The 20,543-nt window shown below is 43.1% G+C and overlaps 1 protein-coding gene across 1 annotated transcript; it reads left to right on the forward strand.

Annotated features, from left to right (window-relative positions):
• Window positions 1–4,238: 4,238 nt before the first annotated feature.
• Window positions 4,239–12,676, forward strand: maneal (mannosidase endo-alpha like). The gene is made up of 4 exons (XM_077009753.1): window positions 4,239–5,641; window positions 5,838–5,947; window positions 10,248–10,324; window positions 11,162–12,676. The coding sequence occupies exons 1-4, from the start codon at window positions 5,134–5,136 to the stop codon at window positions 11,796–11,798; spliced, it is 1,332 nt and encodes a 443-aa protein (XP_076865868.1). The 5' UTR covers window positions 4,239–5,133; the 3' UTR covers window positions 11,799–12,676.
• Window positions 12,677–20,543: the final 7,867 nt, after the last annotated feature.

Consider the following 20,543-nt stretch of genomic DNA (forward strand, 5'->3'; position numbering starts at 1 on the left):
TGAAAGTAAGACCTTTACATGCCATATGTACAGATTAAGTATTGCTTTTCCCTTCACGTTTACTCATTTACATGCCGTAAAAGGCTACCCTAGGTCCGAGAGCCCAAAGTGTCTAATGAGTGTAAAGTCATGCACAAATTAGGTTGTAGTTCTAAATTGTCTAATGAAAAAAGAAACACACATTACATTAGAACTGTGTAGTAAAAAGTCCGTACTGCACAGATACACAGTGTAGTAACACCTTGTAGAGTAATCACATTAATATTAAGATGCTATTGAAGGAGTTGATCTGATGGATTAGGTGTGTTAGATTAGGATTAGAGCTAAACCTGTAGGATGATAAATCACCAGGACTGCTGCAAATGTAACCCAGCCTGTAGTTCATGTAAAGGAATAAACTCACACTGCAGAATATGTGTGGGCTGGAAGGTCGATGGATTGTTTTAATCCTCACTGTGCTTCCACTGCCTTCAACAGCAGACCTGTTTGTTTATTGCTATTGTTGTTTATCCTTCATTCATTTCCCATTTAATGTTTTTATTTGAGCCTTGTGTCCTCATAGTTAGTCCTGTTTTTTTTCTCCACTGCTAGAATGTCAAATGGTTTGTAATCATAACAAACAAACAAACGAACAATGCTCATACAACACTGGTCTGTAAAAACAATCTTAATTTATATTATGCACCTACACAAAATGAAATAAATAAGGAGACAATCCTGCCAAATGTTTGTGCCTGATCCTGGGTCAGTCAGATCCTCAGAGCTGATACCTTCATCTCCTGAGTTGGATAGGAGCCATTGTGTCTGATGTTACAAAGCACTGGGGAATGCACCCTTAACAACGATTGCCCAAAGTTGGCAAATGTTTGTTAGTTCTCACCCCTCCTCCGAGCACACCCCGGGAAGCTAACACCCCGCCATCTCCTCTCTGGGACGGCTTACAGCACATCCTGGCCGCTGTAGCTGTTTACTGAGAGGCTTGGTTAACACCCAACAGCACACGCTTGTGCTGTGTATCCTGGTTTATTTTCTTTGTTCACACATTGACCTTTTGGTTGGCGTTGTCATCACGTTAAAGTGCATCACATTTGAGACTCGTTACTGTAACTCAGAGAAGCACTGCTGTCTTAGACAGCTGTCTTTGGGCTTATGTACAGCGTGGTCTGTACATGGTGGTCTGTACACTAGACCTTTCTTCGGTTATTGACTCATGGCGTAATTTCAGAACCTCGAAGCGGCTGCATATGTTGCCGTCCAGTGATTACACCAGCAGCTGGTTGCATTTGTATGCTTTGTTCTGAGTCAAATCAGTCAATTGAAGAATTACTATGGAGATCTCCATGGAGACGAATTGCCCTCACCCCCATCAGCAAATAAAGGGGCATGCCTAGATGTGACCCATGTCAGTCAGAGGTGCCTGAAGACAATGGTCTGGCACGTGGTTGCAACACCCCAGAACGCATCACTCTCTCACTCTTAGAGTGACACACACACACACACACACACACACACACACTTAATGTGTTAATTAAGTTAATTAAGATTATATAAGATTATTATATAAGATTATTATAATAAGGTTATGAGGACAGAAATCCATTATATGCATCCTTTGTTTTTTCATTGTGTTTCTTATATAAAAAATGACTTTCTTCATCTATGACCACAGCTACCTATTTGTATATAATGTACCTTTGACATTAAGTGAAAATTGTAATCAAAGATAAATAAATTTTCCTAACTTATTGTGTAAAACCAAACATTAGCTGTAATAAAACACAACTAGTAATTTCACGTGCACTTACTTCGTGCTTTGACAAAGGGCTGAGCACTGAGATGGCATCACAAAAAGGGAAGCTGTCAGTTCTCTGCGTTACCAAAGTCCCTGTAGAATCAGCAAATAATCAATAATTCAAATACTAGTTTGAAATGCTCGAGCAATCAGGGTCCTGCTATGACCGGACTCCACTCACGTTTCCATCTGAGCTCCAGCTTATGGGCAACAGAATGCGTCACTCTTCCCAGCAGGCTCGTGCTATTTGAAGACTCCAGGTGTGGGACGTATAGACACACATGATGCAATAATAAGGTGACAAAAATACTAAAACAGTGGGCAACAATACAATATGAGTGGACAGTGTGTGAAATTTAAAAACAGTTTCAGCACCCTGGACAGCTCTACCATACATTTCGATGTGAATATTAATAATTAAAGATTTTGTTTAGATGAAATCCAGGCTATAACAATGGAGCAATTCCTGCTGGCATCCGGTTCATTACATCTCACATATATACAAAGGCCAATCTCACGTCACATAGGTTAAATGATGTAAAGTCTTTTAAAAGCATTTTAGCTTTGACAAACAAAAGTCCCCACAGACTTCACTGTTAATTACTTTCTGTCAAAGGTTGGTTTCTATGCTTCTTCTGAAATCCCGAGAATAGTACACCTGTCTGCTTTATCGATCAATTAAATATACACTAGCATAGAACATTGAATTTTTGACAAACTTTTAATTAAAAAAATTATAAAGAAAGAAAGAAACAAACAAACAAACAAACAAATAAAAACCCCTTAGTCACCGACTGAACTGTAATTTACTGTTGTTATGTTTGAGCTATCGGGCTGACCACTGCAGAGATCTTTTCTTCCCCCTTACTGAATGCCATTGCCACCTGGTGGTAGTACTTGCCTAGTTTTATCAATAAAGCGAGAAAGGTAAAATCTAAAAAGGTCAAATGTATAAAAAAGAAAGAAAGAAACAGGAAAACTATGAACAAAGTAATCATATACATAAGCCTGTCTTTAATTAGCCAATATTAACTAGTGTTAACACCAATGCAGTGTCAGATATATACGTATCACTGCAACTGCTGTGTATCAATAGAACTAGTTTCAGATGGTTGATAGATGTTTGTCAGAATGTGGTCATAGGCAGATATGATTGGAGTCAGACTCCAAACTCTTTGTCTTTGACCTCTGAAAAAAGTCCAGAGAGAAAAGACGCATGTTGCAACCTGAATATATGTAATGCGTTGAAGACGCGCACGTGACTGAGATTGTGATTGTTATGATGCTGAACAGTAATACACAGACTTTTAAAAAAGCTTCAAAAATCACTGTAATGTGTTCCCACTAGATGGCCCCATATGACAGTCGACACAATGAAGAATCACTTCAGGCCATTTTCAGTCTACAAAAACAACCAATAAGTGTGTCATGTAATGTGCTTGAAGAGTCCAGATATGTGCCACAGAAAAAAGTCCTTCTTCATTATTTAATTCATTCATTAGACAAGGACACCCCAAGCAAATATGTGTAAACATCTGCAATGAATACACAACTGTAATCAAGTAAAACATCCCATAAGCAAAATTTTGAAGATTTTTGTGTGCTTCAGTAACTATTTAAGCACAAGCAAAACTCCCTGTAAATTTCAGTAATTTGAAACTCTAATCCCTTTGCTTTTAGCTGTGGACGTGGCTTCCAAAGCTGTACTTTAGTAAAGTAAATCACCACCCCAGTTTAATGTGGGAGGGCCCAGACCGTGAGTTGATCTGGTAGTGTTTTAAATGTGAAAACTCACAGTGGGCGAGTCTACCACAACACCCGTGGGTGGTCAGTTTACCCATGTGTTGTCCGGTGAAAGTTAACCACATCAAATTCTTTTTTCTTTCAGACCTTTATTACTATACCTCTATTGATGTTGATGTAGTTATGTAATATATGGCGAACAGGATGGGAGTGTCAATATCAAATGTTTCATCATAATTTATTATCCGATGTAAAATGTAATAAACATATTTATTCAAATTGAACTAAACATATGTGAAGGCACTGTGGGGGTTGTCTATAAAATATTTATTGTTCAAACGCTCTTAAATTGGGATGAATAGCTAATAAAGCAGACAGAGCTGATATGTTAGTCATGTAAATGTTTGTACATTATTACCTAAAAATATTTGTTTATAAATTGACATACATACCAAAAAATAAAAGCTATTTGTAGAGAATACGAGACACAGTCAAATGACACATCCTTCTGACCAAACGTAGCCCATAGCTATTTTTGTCAGATATGCGTTATGGCGAGGCTGGCTTAGAATGTAATACTCAAACACAGAATCATTCGTGGACATAATGTGATGTCCAAATTTACCTTGACATTTGGTTGTGTAGTGCTTTCTTAAAACTACAGTTTCCAGATTTCCAGAGAGGAACCTATGCGCGTCCGCGCCGCTCTGTCGCGCGCATCACACAACGGACAGGCGGATGTGTTTCCTCCAGTAAGGAGAATATGATTTATAGAGAGCGTCGGTGACGGCCACGGCTACAAACACACACATCCTGCATGTACTGTTTAGATTCGGCGACGGGACTAGATGTGGTCTAATCGATCTGATTCTTTTGCGAGGATTAAAAACCCAGCGCGTGGGAGAGGATGAGAGGCGGGAGCGCCAGCAGGATGCTTTTAATCGGGGCAACCAGACGAAACAATGGTGACGAATGTGCTGGACCATGTGATGAGTTAACGATCGCACGACCAGTGTAAAGATGTGACATAACGCACTAAGATTCAGAGAAGCCCGGACATCGGATGGATGCCAGCATCAGCGAACTGATACTTGAAAAGATCGAATTGAACGGGCGAGCAGCTAACCGTGGGCTAGTTCGGTGAAACAGTATACTAGAAGATGAAGTAGCCTAGATCGGTTTTCTCAACAGTAAACAACACGACTCCATGGAGCATTTCCACCGGATTTGAGTAAACATATCAAACATTTCTAAAGAGTTTCACGAATGTTTTGTAGCGAGACCATTGTCTGTTGACCGAACTGTTTGGAAGACTAGAATTATCGATGCTATTTCAGTTTTTAACATAAGTACAGCTCGTGAATATGAACTATGGCAGACACAACGGTGTTTTTCATCGGTAAAAAACTTTTATTGAAGATGGACAAGATTTTTTAACATGTTCTGTCAAAAAAACCCATTCGCTACCTATCAGACGATTAGCGTGTTTTGCTCAACGCGTGGACTGTATAAATATAATAGCGATGAGCAACTAACAGGGTGAATAGTTGAGACACAGTATCTTACGTTATTGTATTTCAGGACCATAGACAACGACCATGACCAGACTGCGCAAGAAAGCATGCGTAGCACTTTTCCTGTTCACGCTGTTCATCTTCGGGACCATGATGGGCTTACGGACCCTCAAACCCACGGACGGTTTCTCGGACCTCGCACCGGGAATGGAACTCATGCCGTTCGTTGGCGAGAGGACGGACAGGCGAGCTGTGCCTAACGACGTCATTGCGTCGGCCGGTCAGGTTCTCGGTGCGAGCGATACTAAGATAGTCTTTTCAAACTCTGGCAACGAACACAACATTTTTTACGACATTCACATTTTCTATTATTTGTGGTACGGCTCGCCTCAGATGGACAGGGGTTACATACACTGGGACCACGTATTGGTCCCTCACTGGGACCCCAAAATAGCTGCCAGTCACCCCAAAGGAAGGCACAACCCCCCAGAAGACATCGCGTCCAGCTTCTACCCAGAACTTGGACCGTACAGCTCCAGGGATCCGAGCGTTCTTGAATCACACATGGCGCAAATCGAATCTAGCGCTGCAGGTTATCTTTTTAATGAGTGTTCACCTGTTAGCAAGTTAGTAATATAATCTAATAATATTATATTATTAATATTTATATAAAGTGTGTGTACCAAAAGAGAAAGAAAGAAAGCTTAAAGTGAAATTAAACATGATAATGAGCGCCATGAGCATAGAGGTTTGCGTCTGTTCATGCCGCTTGTGTTTTGGGACACTAGGTGTTGTGGTGCTGTCCTGGTACCCGCCTGGCGTGGCAGACGAGCACGGAGAGCCCACCGAGGACCTGGTGCCGGCCGTGATGGACGCTGCCCACAGGCATCGTATCAAGGTAACTGGTGAGAGATATGGTGAGCTTTTTTTACTCTAAGCTTTCTTTCTGTTCTACCTTCTGAAAAAGACGCTTTAGGTATATAAGTGTGTTTATATTATTGGGTTTATATAACTGTATTTTAATGTGTTTACATTACTGGGCTTATATTATTGTACTTTAATGTGTTTACATACGCAGCGTTGCAAGTATCTTTACTGTTAGTTTAACATTGTCTTGTAGAATTTGGTGCTTAAGCCTCGTCCCTGGAAGATTTATTTAAGCACAATTAAATTAGTTAGTAAATGCAGTACATGTGATTACATACTGTTATGTTGACGTTAACATCAGTGCTTCAAATCATGATAAAGTAATGTCTGCTGTAACTCAAAAGCCCTGCAGTCTTAGACAGCTGTCTTTGGGCTTAACTGCTTATCAAACCTGGCCTAGTTCTGCATTTGGCATTTATGAAGGAGCAGAGGTGTGGCTGTGTGGCTGGTATATGAACACCATAGAGAGGAACAACCGCTAATCATTTGTCCCCAAAGACAAGCGTAGCGCGCGGCTCCTGCCGTCCAAACCTCCAGGTGGCGCTCCACGCGGGGGCTGCGTCCCAGAGTTGAGCTGTGCCTGCGTGTGTCACGTATCCCTCTCCGTTCCTGATTTCCCATCACCCCTTCCGCTCGCACCCTCGTGTGACCCACGTGTGCCACCCGATATCCTCAACGGGACATTCCAGTGCCGCGGGACAGTCGAGCTGCAGACGGGTCGTTCTGTTGCGGTGTTTGTCCCGCTTCAGGTCCAGGATGTGCGGCCGGCGCCGGACTCTCAACGTGCTTTAAAACACGAGGTGCTCGCGAGCGCTGATCCTCCCTGGGGAACATCAAGAGCAAACATCCGCACGACCCGTTTCTCCCGGCGGGGGAAGTGAACGGAGAGGCAGCGGGATCGGGAGTGCGGAGCCCCGTTGCTTAGGCAACATCCTCTGCGTCTCCTAGCCGACCTGCTCTCACAGAGGCCCTCTGGGGCCGCGAGAGGCGTGAATGCCTGTTTGGTGGGCTCCACCCTCTGAAGATCTGCCCACGGTGCATAAACCTTCCCGGCTCTACGGGATGCCCACCTTGGAGGGGGAGGGGGTATGGGCGCTTTTGTCTGAGTCAAAGTGCTGCGTTCTCCGAGGACAAACCCCGGCCTGTTTGGCTTCCTTCAGAAAGTGCAAGGCAGCCTTTACTCTCAGGTTGACAGTCTTTGGGAAATTGGCGCAATAAAAAGAGAGAGAGAGAGAGAGAGAGAGAGAAAATGGGATGACACAAACAACTGCTGTCCTTGGCTATACAAGGCTTGTCATGAGCGATTAAAGGCAGCCCTCCTGTCTGGTGGCCCGTGGCTTTGGCCCACTGTAGAGCCAGCTGGATCTTTCAGGGAACAGTCATGGCAGAGATGATACAGACATGATGGATTTCCCACCCCTATTATTTCTGTTCCGTGGTGAGAGCTGGCAGGGCTCAGAAACCACCACCCATGCCCAGTGGCCCCACTCAAGACATGCACAAGGAGAATTGACAGCTCTAATTTTTTACGCGTCGGAGCAAAGAGACGCAGCTCAGGGGAGCGCAGGTCTCCTGTCATGTATCATAAAACGAGCCTGCCAGCCTTCCACCTCCAGAGGAGCAGAGAGGGAGAGGGAACAAGACGGGAGGAAACACACACAGTTCTGTCGTCAAGAGATGCGCTCGGATCCGGACCAAGAGGCTTTGCGAAGCGACATACATGGCTCGCGGTACCCGCATTAACCGCCCCATCCCCCCCAAAACAACTCAACCCCCCCCCCCCCCCCCCCACCCCCATTTTTTCGGCCTGCTTTGCGCTTCTGTGGCAGCTGGTGGCAGCCAGCGAGCGCATGGCGCATGGTTGCCGTGACAACGGCCGCACGGAAGGCCTGGCGGCGCTGGCAGAGTGCAAAAGCAGTGGGTGGGCCGGACCGGCGCGTCTCGCCGCGCTCCGTAGACACTGCGGTCAGCTGCTCGGCAGAGACGTCTCCCCTTCTCAACAGGGCCGCGGTCCTGTGTCACATTCTTGTATTGCTAGCGTGAAGAAGACGTCCCCTGTCAAGCAGTAGTCCTGGAGGGCCGTGTTATAAGATCCCATCAGGTTTGTTGCCTGTTACAGAGCTTGAAGGCTTCTGCTGGCTCTTTGAGGATAGGCTGGTAATTCAGGTAAAATCCTTTACTGATCTACTGAGACTGTTAAGATATTTATAGAATGTGGGTTATGCATAATTTTGTTCCATTCAAAGCCAAAATGTGATATCAAGTCAATGTGTACATTTTCCTTATCTCAAGTGTCCTCTAAAATGATATGTTCTGTATTTTAAATGTAAATATTCTATATTATCTGTTAAATATCTATGTTGTCTATTACATAAGACACTAATTAGTAAAACAAAAAGCTCGTAATGTGCAGTGGCCCTACATATGACTGATGAGTGTCTCTCAGCCCAGTTTAAGCCTTAGGGCAGGTTCAATAATCGACCAGATGTCCTGAATAACCACTGGAAGGACAGCAACTTCAGATATTTTCTCCACAAAAGCCGCAGCAGATCAGAGACACTGACACAAAATGCTTTTATGTTCTACACAGCTCAGCAGGGTATGCTGTACAAAGCATTCTGTATATTGTTAAGCATCACAGAATGGCTGAATTGATGTGTGTTCACGTAGTGATGTAAAGGTCTGCTCTTTAACTAGCAAAGCATTTAGCAAAACTATTACGGCCGCTCAGGTGGTATATTCTGCTAAAATGGAATCTTACGGTGCTTAATACATTCCTAGGCAGTCAGTCTGGCTAACCACCCAAAGCAAACTGCATGGACAGTTCAGTTTTCTTATGAACCCTTTCATTCCACTTTATTTGGTACAGCTGTCTTACAGTTGCACCTTAGATGTTGTTAGATTTTCCCAATCTTGACCATCGTTCATAGTGACTCCAGGACCACTGAAGGCTGGTTCGTCAGGTACAGCACGTTTGTTGTGTGTTCATTCGTTGTTGTTGCTGTACACGTCATCAGGACTCCTGAGTGTTGTAACAGAACTGGGTTTGCCAGTTTGAGAAGATGACGCCATAGCGGCATGTGTCAGAGGAAACACACGTCCGTTGCTCCTGCTGTGGTTAGTACGTTGCCGTGTGACTGGGTGAACTATTTGATGGATGGGAATTGGATTAATATCTGGGTGTCCTGGGTGTTGTCCTTGCTCCCAGCCCTGCACCTGGTTCAGTGCTCCAGGGGGCTGGGGCGTCTGGTTGAGAGTACACTGTGCACAATCAGCTGTCGCTTTCCGCCGGCCAGTGACTGGATGTGAAAGGCTGTGTCTGTGTTAAACGTAAAGCGACCTTGGGTGTCTTGAAAGGTGCTATACAAATGTAACTTCATTCATTCATAATGACTGAAAGTGGGGAGAAAAATGGGACCAAGAAGTGAATGTTACTTGTTGGTCCACCAATCAAATGGATAGTGGCACTTTGGAAGCAGGAGCAAGATCCAAATTCAGAAATAGAAAATGTTTATCTCAAACTTCAAAAAGAGCCACAAAGATCAGGCCCAGTCTTGTGGTGGCGAGGGAGATTCAATGTGAAGTGCCGATCTTGGGCACCTCTGGGGTTTAAATAGGTCATTATAAGATTGAGGATCAGGTTCAGGATATAATTTAATTACTGGGCGAATGTGAGTGGCTGAATGCCATGATTGACATGTGGGTGAGTTGTGCTGTGTGACTGTAGGGGCATGAAAGGTATACAGGCCTCAGATGTCCTGAGGTCCAAACGACCAGAGCTGAAGAGCTAAAGGATGGCTAAAACAGCCTGGAAACAGTTTATATTCTGTGTACACCTACATGGTGTTTCTATTAAAAACGCTGTTGAGTGTATGTTCATGCTCCTTGGAGAATTGTTGGTAATTCGTTTTTTGGTTGCCAGATATGGATAATCCAAGCCCTAATTAATGCAGATTTTCTGCTCTCTGGTGGTGAGAGACATTATTCCAGACAACCTCAGGCATATAGGCAGATGGCTCCCTGAAGCTTCATAGCCATTCTTGAAGGCACTAGGCTCTCTCCTCTGGATCTTGGCACCTCCACACTGTTCCCAGTATGAGCAAAAGAAAACCTCTAAAGATCCCAGTAGAATGCACACCAGTTTCTCTTGCTGATTTAACTTTATTGGTCTTGCTCTCCTGAATGTTCATCCAGACACTTGTGCAACTTGTGTGTGATACTTGCTGTTCATTGGTGGAGGGGATTGAGGCCATTCTGTGCCGCGTCTGCAGGTGGCGTTTCACATCCAGCCCTACCGAGGCCGGACAGACCTGAGCATGCATGACAACGTCAAATACATCATCGACAAGTAGGTCAAACCACCTCTGCTCACAGCCCATCCTGTCCACAGCCATTCAGTGAGGGCGTGAATACCTTCTTCAAAAGGGAACGGCCCCACCATCCATGCCAAATGTCTGTTGGTTTTCCAACTTTGAAGACAGGCCTCTGAAATTCTGGTCAGAACGGGAGGGCAAGAAGAAAAAAAAACATGAGAAAAAAAATTATGTACTCTTCATAAATTAGGCTCTGGGTCTGAGGTGGCTGCTGTAGGCGTTTCCTGAGAAAGTCCAAGATGAAGCTGATAGTTGAAGGGTTAGTTAGGTTGATGGCAGTTTTCACTCGAAGAATCCCCTTTATGACGATTCTAGCTCTCTGACAAAAGATGTGGGACAGAGAGTGAAAGCGAGTGAATGCTCTAATTAGTCATTTCACACGGGCGGACCTTGAAGAGTTCTCCTACCATGCTAATTGGCAGCAGTTAAGCAGTGAGGTATGTATAGTAGAAGTAGTGAAGTATGATATTTTTTTAGTCTGTGCTGAGTATTACGTATTGGAGCCAGCGTCTCTGGAACCCCTCTGTGCACGCCATCTGCTTTAAACATAATCCTCACATAAGAAGACAGTGATGTTCAATTATTAGCATTAAGTGCACACAAACCATATTTTAAGCTGTACATGTAAGATTTATCCTGCCGATGTGTATTAAATCAGTACACCGAGCGGCATTTAGAAATGTGATTTTTAGTAGAAAGTCTACAGGGGTCCATTTCCTCTTACATATTTCTCTTTGAATCTAGCAACATTTAATTAATACCTTAACATTATTTCAGTGGCGCTTCATTGAGTTGTTTTCCCTTGTATGCAGGTATGGAAAACATGGAGCTTTCTACAAGTTCAAGTCCAGCACAGGGAAAGTTCTCCCCCTGTTCTACGTTTACGACTCTTACCTGACAGCCCCAGAGGCCTGGGCTGAACTGCTGACGGCCAGAGGCTCACACAGCCTGCGAGGCACCCGCTACGACGGCGTCTTCCTCGCCCTCATCGTGGAGGAACGACACAAGCACGACGTTCTGGCCGGCGGCTTCGATGGCATGTACACGTACTTCGCGTCCAACGGCTTCTCCTTCGGTTCCTCGCACCAGAACTGGAAAGCCCTCAAGGCGTTCTGTGATGGCAACGGCCTGCTATTCGTGCCGAGCGCCGGGCCCGGCTACGTAGACACGGCCGTGCGGCCATGGAACAACCACAACACGCGGAACCGTGTGAATGGACGCTACTATGAGACAGCCCTGCAGGCGGCGATGTCGGTCAGGCCGGACATAATCACGGTCACGTCGTTTAACGAGTGGCACGAGGGCACACAGGTCGAGAGGGCTGTGCCCAAAAAGACAGCGACCCGTCTGTATTTGGACTACAAGCCCCATGAGCCCAATCTCTACCTGGAGCTCACCAGGAAGTGGGCGGAGCAATTTAACAAGGAGAAAGAGCAGTGGCTAATGTGACTTGTGGAAACTGTTTTAAAGTGCTACGTTTTGAGAAACCTTCAGGTTTAAATGAGCATTGCACTCTCATATACCACATTTGCACCATTCGTAATTACACCATATAGGATTTAAGGAAGGCATACTTACATGTTCCTATTAATGGAATGTTTAGTTTTGTAATCAGCATGGGTACTGATTCATTGTCCTCTCTGACCACATCTGGTCATGTCTGTCCATTACCTGAAATAACCAGGTGTAGTGCACGGGATACATGGAGCTGCAAGCTAGCTGTCTGTGCAGGACAGTATTTGAAAGAGTGTCTCTACCCTTTATTATGAACTCTGGTGACAGTGTTTTGTCTGGGGAGGGGGATGTTTACCGTGTTTATCCTTGTAATCTTACATGTGCTTGTCGTGACTCAGACGTTTGATAAAGAAAAAAACCGCAACAGTGTTTTATTGGCAGAAAATACCTGCTACTCTGAAAGGGCCCACACATATATTGCTAACCGGTTGGTGCTGGAAATGAGCGATTTTCCTGGGCTTGATCAAATAAATAAATAAATAAATGGAAGTATGATTAAATTCCGGTCCAATCATCCATTAAGCTGAAGTTATTCATCAAGCAGAGTTCCGACAGGTTTTGGCTGTGTTGACGCTGCTCCTCGTCGGGTGAGTGATTGCCACTGCTGTCACAGCAGTTTGAGCGCGCGGCAAGGCAGCCGGCGTTGCACAAAAGGGACGCTGAAAGCCCTCATCCACTTTAGAGAGGTTGCATAACAAGGGAGCAAAGAACACCGTAAACCAAGCTGTCATCTGTATGTCTGGGTTAGGGGGGAGGGGCGCGCAAAAGTAGCAAAAATGTATTTTCAGTACAAACTAAATACACTGTAATAAATCTTATACATTGCAATTGTGCTTGCTTTGTCAGAAATGTGAGGTGCGCAAATTTATTGTAGTGGGAATCAATCTACAGAAAAAAGACGCCTTAACTGTAATTATAAGACGATAATAATAACTTCTCGAAGCTACCTCTGACCTTTAATGCTATCTGTAATAACCTGAAAGGTAATGCGACAGGATGGATATGGTCATAGAATATGATGTTATAGCGACGTTTATTCACCACTGGAGCGCGTTTGCATGCTGGAGGCGCATATCAAGTGTGACCTGCCGGCAAAGCTGAACACCGGTTCGCGGCGACATTGTTTCAGGTGACCCGATTGTCTCCATAGGACTTGCTGCGAAATATTGAGCAAGTGATGTTGCGAATGAGTACAACGCTGTCAGCTTTCTCGGCAAATCATGCCTTTCATGCCAAATCATTCATTCTTTCGTTTCTTATATTTTTGATGTTTCAAAACATCAACAACAAAAAAAGCTTTTAAGAGTTATGCCTATCTATTTTAGCCCATTACATCTCATTGCACGTCATCCTTTTCGTGTTGTCTATTTGATGAAACATAAAAACATCAAGAGTGCCGTCTTGCTTTTTAATGGTGTTTAGTTTCAAAGCACTTTAAAAACACAGTGGCCTATTTTCTCCTTCAATAATTCGGGGCGCGGTGACAAATTGAGATTGTTCATCAAGAGCAGCTTGTCCACTGAACCCCACAGAGATGATGATGATGTTTTCTCTTACGCACGAGGCAAAGGCGACGCATTGTCATGGTAACGAACCCGTAGAACAAAACGGCCTCTTCATGACCAAATGACAGGTGTGAACACACAACAGCCCAACACAACACGTCCCTGTGGTCCATAGTAAACTCGCAGAAACTATAGTGAAATAGCAAATAGCAAACTATTCTTGATTGTTTCTATGTATGAAAGCTTCTCTCAAATGGCCTTACCCTAGCGCTCTCGGGCTGATGTATTATAGGTCTACACCTGTGTCAGGTAGCTTTTAATCTAATAGCCCATCTATACACACAACTAGACACCCTCTTAATCTCTGATCAGTTTCTGACTGGGCCTGATACACTGACTGAATAATATATTCTGCAGGCTTCACTAAAGATGAAACTGATGATAGGCTCTCGGTATGGATCTGGCAATGTTGGAGAGTTTAAAGCATGTTATTGCCGAGGTGTAAGTGATGCCTTTAAAACTCCCTCATATATACAGTACCTTTACACGGTCATTTGCGAACATATAGAGATATTTCTGAATTGTTAGGCTTGAAACCTCGACCATAAAATTGCCTGCGCCTAGACTACATAAGATTCATTCATAAATGTCAATTGGTTGTATGGTATGTTGAAGTCCTGTTAGGGCTGAACGTTTCAGCTATAACACTGTGAAGTAGGCCGAGGTCTATTGACCTTCATAAAAGCTGACACCATTTCATCAGACTACCAGGGCACATTCACTATCTGTTATCCAGTTCCCAGTTATGAGCTAAATATTTTCTGAGGCTACCGCAGAGTGGGAGTGACTCACCGGCACCTGTCAGAAGTGCCGACGGCACAAAAACCCCTAAATATCTGCTACAGCTTCATCTTCAGTGTGTCTGACTCTCAGCGGCACATCTGTTTCATTAAAAGCCGCAGTAAGTCAGCGAGCACTCGTACTGGATCCGAGGCAACACATGATTTTAATGCCGTGAGCTAATTAAACGTGCATGTGCGGCGAGGGTTTCCCGATCCAGAACCCGATCGCCAACTATGACTCCAACGCATCTCATTTATCACTAGAGAAAATTAAGGCTGCTTAGAAGCTTAAGCAATCTGAGCTGCACGCAGTGACTTGGACCTCGTAAGACTGGAGAGGATGCATCTCATCCAGCCACGTCCTTTGATGCGGTTTCCACAGCAACGGCTAAGCCTGAACAGTTAGGTCTGATAATACTGACAATAAACGGCATTTATTCGTTGCGCAAGGACGGTAGATATTCAATTTAAATTAATTTAATCGAATCACACTGGTCACTCGCAATAAATGTTTCTATTTAAAACGTTTTTGCACGTTTGCATTGCGCTACATATAAGGAAACGCCAATAATACTAAGCCGTTAAGTCAGTAATGATGATATAAAAGTCACGGCTCACATCGCCCTTTCACTCTCATCTTCACTCATCACCTGCGCATGTTCTGTAAGCGAGCACAAAAGGTCGGCTCCTCTTTCCACTACAGTACAGACTCTTAAACGCCCTCTATGTGCTTTGCTCTGACGTCAGTAAGGGTCACGGCAACGTCTCTGGTCCCAAATATCATCACGGCAGCTGTGGGACGCTCGAGGACCTCGTGGCCGTCCAAGAGCAGGAATACGGGTGGTGAAGAAACTCGGCAAAGGCTAAAAACTGCCAAGTTCTGTTTGATCTCAGCAGTTTACAAGATGTAGATGAATGGTCTCATCAGGCCTGGCTGGTGCTTTGGTGCTGGTGCGAGGACAGACGGGACAGAGGATGGAGAGGCGGTCAAGTAGGCAGGCTGTGTTCCTGGCGCGGTCCCGAGGTCTGTGCGAGAGCGCCAACAGCACCCTGTGGAGTTAACTCTTACGGTTGATCCTTTGTGCGTTATCTGCGCTTACTGTAAGATGGTTTTTGCAGTGTGCAATTCTTTAGACTACTCTAATCTCCTCCAGTGTAACTCCATGCACCATCATACCGTAACTCGATCGTTATTTGTCGTACTAGGTGTTGAGCGTCGTTTCATTCGTTTATTTGCATTATTCAAGTAATGATATGACAAACAAATAATCCCAATGTCTATTTAAAGACCAGCAAAAACGTATACTGTAAGAATTATATTTTTGATCTGTGTGATAACCATCAGATTGACTTTTAACATTCCAGTGTATGATAGGCCTACTTTAGATATTTAGCAATCAATATTTTTTTTCCAATAAACCTTCGTTATGCAACAGCATTATACTGACACCTTGTGACCTGGATGTCTCAGAAATTCTTTATATTTATTTTAATATGTTTCAAACATGGCAGTCCGGCACTATGAGCACAAACTGGATCTTTTAAGGACTACAGAGCAATCTGATTCTTCATCTCATTTAAGCTGCACTTTATTAAGTAATAATTGCTATTGTTTTGCTATTTTTGTTTTTATCATATTATAATTATTATATTGCTGTTTTGTGTAGTAAATATATAATTAAGGGAAAGTCAAACACTTCCAGTAATAGGGATCAATGCATGTAACAACGGTGCAGAATTCAAGTGTAGATGAGAGACTTCACCACGCTAACTCGAACGAGGGGGGGGGGGGGGTATGTAAATGCTGGTAATAAAAACAAACAGGTGTGTGAGCAGAGGAGTGTGAGCGTGTAGGGAAGGATGGTGACACTGGCAAGTAGGTGGGGCTAAAGACAGACGTGACGTTTAATCTGCGTTCCATTCCACAGTGTCCCTAAACAGTGCCCTTGTATTCCTACTTACTAATCATGTGATTTGAGTCAAGGGAGCTGTGGTTGATTCTGTCCCTTCATTCAGAATGTCCTGCAGTGTCCTCAGGCAGAGGAAATTTCATCTTTTTTCCAATTATACTGTCCCTTTGATTGATAATGTGGTTAGACTGAATTGTGTCTATGTATAAAAACATCTACTTTGCAAATAACACAAATATTTGGTGATGTTGGCTAAACCGAATGCTACAGCCAATATGTTTTATCAGGATAGCTAACCTTAGCTAATTAAGTAAAGATTAAGTAAGATTAGCAACCTAAATTGCTTTCTGGCTGATATGTTGACTTTTATGAACAGTCACCAAACCATAGTTTTAAGAAAACGTGCACTCAAACACACAAGTAAACTCTGACATGAATTTGAAACTCTCTGATAATTACAATCAACCAGCCAGATGTTTCAACTGTCCCAGAGATCTTGACGAGACCCACAGTGGTTGATGGGTAAACGTAACGTCTAACATTAATAAACGTTTATTCCTCTGCTTGTGCAGTCTGACTGTAGCTGACATTTGCTCAACCAATTACATTAGCTTATATGTGTTTATGAAAAACATCCTTAATGAAAGCATGTGACAGATCGTGTTCTGCTGGTACAGTGTGAACTGTGTGCTGACCGCTCTGCTGTTGGTTGGCTTCACAGACGAATGAATGATGACACACAATCAATTCCCACCATATTTACTCAATGGGAACAGGACATGCCACCCCCCCCCCCCCCCCACACACACACACACCCACCCCCCTCAGGGGAATGTCACAACACCCACGCGTCATCCCTTCAATTAAAGCACAAGTAACCCTGACAGGGCCCGGGCGCAAGCATGAAATGAGGACATCATCGATAAGTGCTGCCCAGGGCAGGAAGAGGATATCCTCCGTGAGCCCTTGACTCTGCAGGATAGGTTTTATTAATTCAAGTAGCGCTGGATGACAATAACAGCTGAGGAATGGCCCAGCGCTTTGATTAAGGTTAAGAAGCATTAAAGCTGGCCTGTGTGATTCCAGTTTGAATTGTGAACAGTAAAAATTCCCACCCAGCACTCTGCCATTCCCACTCTAACGCCCATATGGTGAAGAATAAAACTCCTTTAATGTCTGATGGCTGTTGACAAGGCTCTGAATGTCTGCCCTAGACTGTAAATATATATGGCTTCAAGGTCTTTTCAAAATCACGTTATGAATCAGATGTGAATGGAATTGGTTTACTCCAGCATGTGAGAATTGAACTCCATCTTTTCAAAACTGAATGAATACATAGAGTCAGTGGTGTCCAATTGGTGTAACAGCACAATGAACAATGAATAGGTGCAGTCAAAGTCAAGTGAAATGGACAGAAATGGTCCAAAAGGCACAAACACATTCAGAAATGGGGTGCGTTTTCAATCTCAGCCTGTCCTGTGTAAAATAATACAAAAGTCCATTTACAGATTCTTCTGTAGCTCACAATATAGAGGAGACGAGGTCCTAGCAACACTAAGTTCGATTCCCAAGAAGCTCACTCGCAAATCATACTATGTGTTACTCTGGATAAGAGCGTCTGCCAAATGTTCAAAATGATGTCTAAGTGATCACTCAACAGCACCACCTTATGGAGAAAAAAACAGCTCTTGTCGCTGGTTACTTAGCAACTATGTGGAACTCAAGATTCACTGAAATTATTAATTTGTGTTATAACACATGGATAGTTTTGAGCGAAAGTCAATATCCACACTTGTTTAAACTGTAGATCAACACAAAACGGATTTGGCACAGATCGGAAGCTAGATTCATTCAGTGAATATAGCATTGAAACGTGAACCCCTATCAACTCTGTTTATATAAATGGCTTTTAAATTCAAAGTCCCTGCTGACTGATAACAGAGAAATCCCACAAAACTCAAACACTAGCAGCACCCCTCAAAACCCCCACTCAGCTGCCTAGATCTGGTGTGGAAAAGTGCCTCAACAAATAATTAATCTGACATGAAATACTTGCTGTCAGTAGGCTCTAAATTACCTTGAATCTGCCTAACTGTTGAATTTATTAAGGATTTATGCAACCAAGTATGTTTTTCCAGCGTAATAGGCCTATAATCTTTCTTGTAGGCTAGTCTGTAGCAATCTTGAGATCCTAAATCGAGATAAGTTTTATAAACACAATGTTTATCTTTCAGTGGATTGTACCTGTTACACCCTATAGGTTTCATGTATATGAAGGACATGCACTTCATATGTCATGTGTATTTTAAATTTTACACTTTAATATAATATATAATATAATAATACTTCAAGAAAAAAAAATCAATGTCACTCCACAACATTATCTATGATGCACTAATGGATATCCCCACGCAACCCCTAAAATGCGCGTGCCACACGTGCCCCTCCCCTACGCCAGTTTATGTAACAGAATAAGTCAAAGTTACTTTGCCATTAGCAGGTTTAGTTTAATTGCTTGACTGCTGCTATGCGATATTGCGGAGAAAACAGTATGTTGTGTAAATGACTGATATAAACAACACGTCTATATCTGTGACTTCATTTGTGCACTATGCAGGAAAGCGAGCCCTTGTGGGACGTTCAGCAGCACGGTGTATCTGTAAACAGTTGATTTTTTATTACAAACTGGGGATCACTTATTTCGCTTTTTGTCAGACGCATGGGCTTTTTACTTTACTAGGTCTATCTTTTACTGAGTTAACACATCCCATTTTACAAGCAAAACTGAAGAATGTGCGTATACAAGACGAACCAGAGGTCACAAGAGAGTGCAGATTGGCGAAACCGACAAAATGAAGCAATGTGCCGTCAGGAACGAGTGCGAGTGACAGCACAGCCACAGACACTGAGCTCGTCATCAGTGGCGGAGGAACACTGTCCCGAGATTACCCTCCTGTATAGTTTAAATGAAGATCCTGTTCATACCTACCCTCCCAAAACAACTGGATGAAAACCAAATGATTTTTTGTTTGTTTGTTGAAGAAATTCGGCGTCCTTAAATTGGAAATAAATAAATTTGAATATTTTATCTTTAAAAAATATTTATAAATGTATAACGGAAATAAAAGAAAACAGCGACGACTAGCGGAGATCATGCGAACATGTGAAATTAGAACTCTCGAAATCCGATAGATTCACTGTTATGTGTCGTAAAATAGCATTTTGTCGAAATGGTATTTTACAAAATCGATACAAACGACTTTGTGCTAAACCAAAAATTGAATCTTGAGGATTCAGAAAGGGTAGCAAAATAATGGTTGGGTATAAGCTTCAGGCTATATCTGTGAAATTGCATTTAGTCTATTTTTATTACGTTGATAGATGTTTTCGTGAACGCCGCACAAGCATTAGGCCTATTATTGTGTACATAGAGGCCCGGTATAGAATTACTTTAAGCTCGTAGGGCAGTTCGACTGCCCCGTTTTCTGGTTGAAACTTTTCAAACATTTTCCTACCATGGTGCTCCTGATGAAATAATAAATGACTAAAACAACTTTTTCTATTGTCAACTATTTATGCACAAATCAATTATTCCTAATCGTTAATATCTATATAATTGCCTACATTTATTGTAACCATTATTATATTACATATAAGCACACAGCCTTTGTTAGACAGTGAGAACAGAGCATTTGGAGTTAATTGATGCTAACTGAGTAGTCCATTAGTTTGTCGTGGTGATGGCACAGGTTCCCGACTGATTTCTTGTGCGCGCACAAAGGCAACACTCAAATTGTGAGCAACAGAAAGTTGGAAACATTTTGAAGGGGGGGAAAGCGGATTCTGCTGTGTTTACTCCTAATTAACTGAGGTGAAACAACTCCCATTTGAGGAATGTTAATCGAAAACTGTGAGAAAAACGAGTAAACATGTCTGTGAGCTAATAGGAAGCACACCCTAAACGTTAAATGCGTTTCCAAGCTGTATATTAATGAGGCTTGAGATGCCTCCTGGCACTGATTACGGTGTCGCTGGTTACACATAAAGAAAACGTTTCTTCAAACAAGTAACATCTACAGAAATATTACAAATGCATCTTATATATACACACATCAGTATATGTATATATACAGCATGCACGCCAAAGCGAAGCTGTAATTAAGTGAGAGTTGCTTGGTCAGAGCTCCTACAGGCGTCCCTCGGCCCGCGCGCCAGTCACGTGCAGCTCAATAGTCTGCCCGGCGTGGTCTCGCGGTGAGACACACAGCCAGCGGCTTAAATTGAACAAAGGAGACTGGAGTTATCGGCCATATTAGCATTTGTCAAAAGTTAACAGAACTTAGCATTACATTTCGAGAACGACGTTTTCTCAGTCTCGTTTAGAAGTGAACTTTCAAGTTGGTTTCTCTCGTCAGTTCTGGT

This window comes from Brachyhypopomus gauderio, chromosome 6 (assembly GCF_052324685.1).
Source record: "Brachyhypopomus gauderio isolate BG-103 chromosome 6, BGAUD_0.2, whole genome shotgun sequence".
Classification (NCBI taxonomy): Eukaryota; Metazoa; Chordata; class Actinopteri; order Gymnotiformes; family Hypopomidae; genus Brachyhypopomus; species Brachyhypopomus gauderio.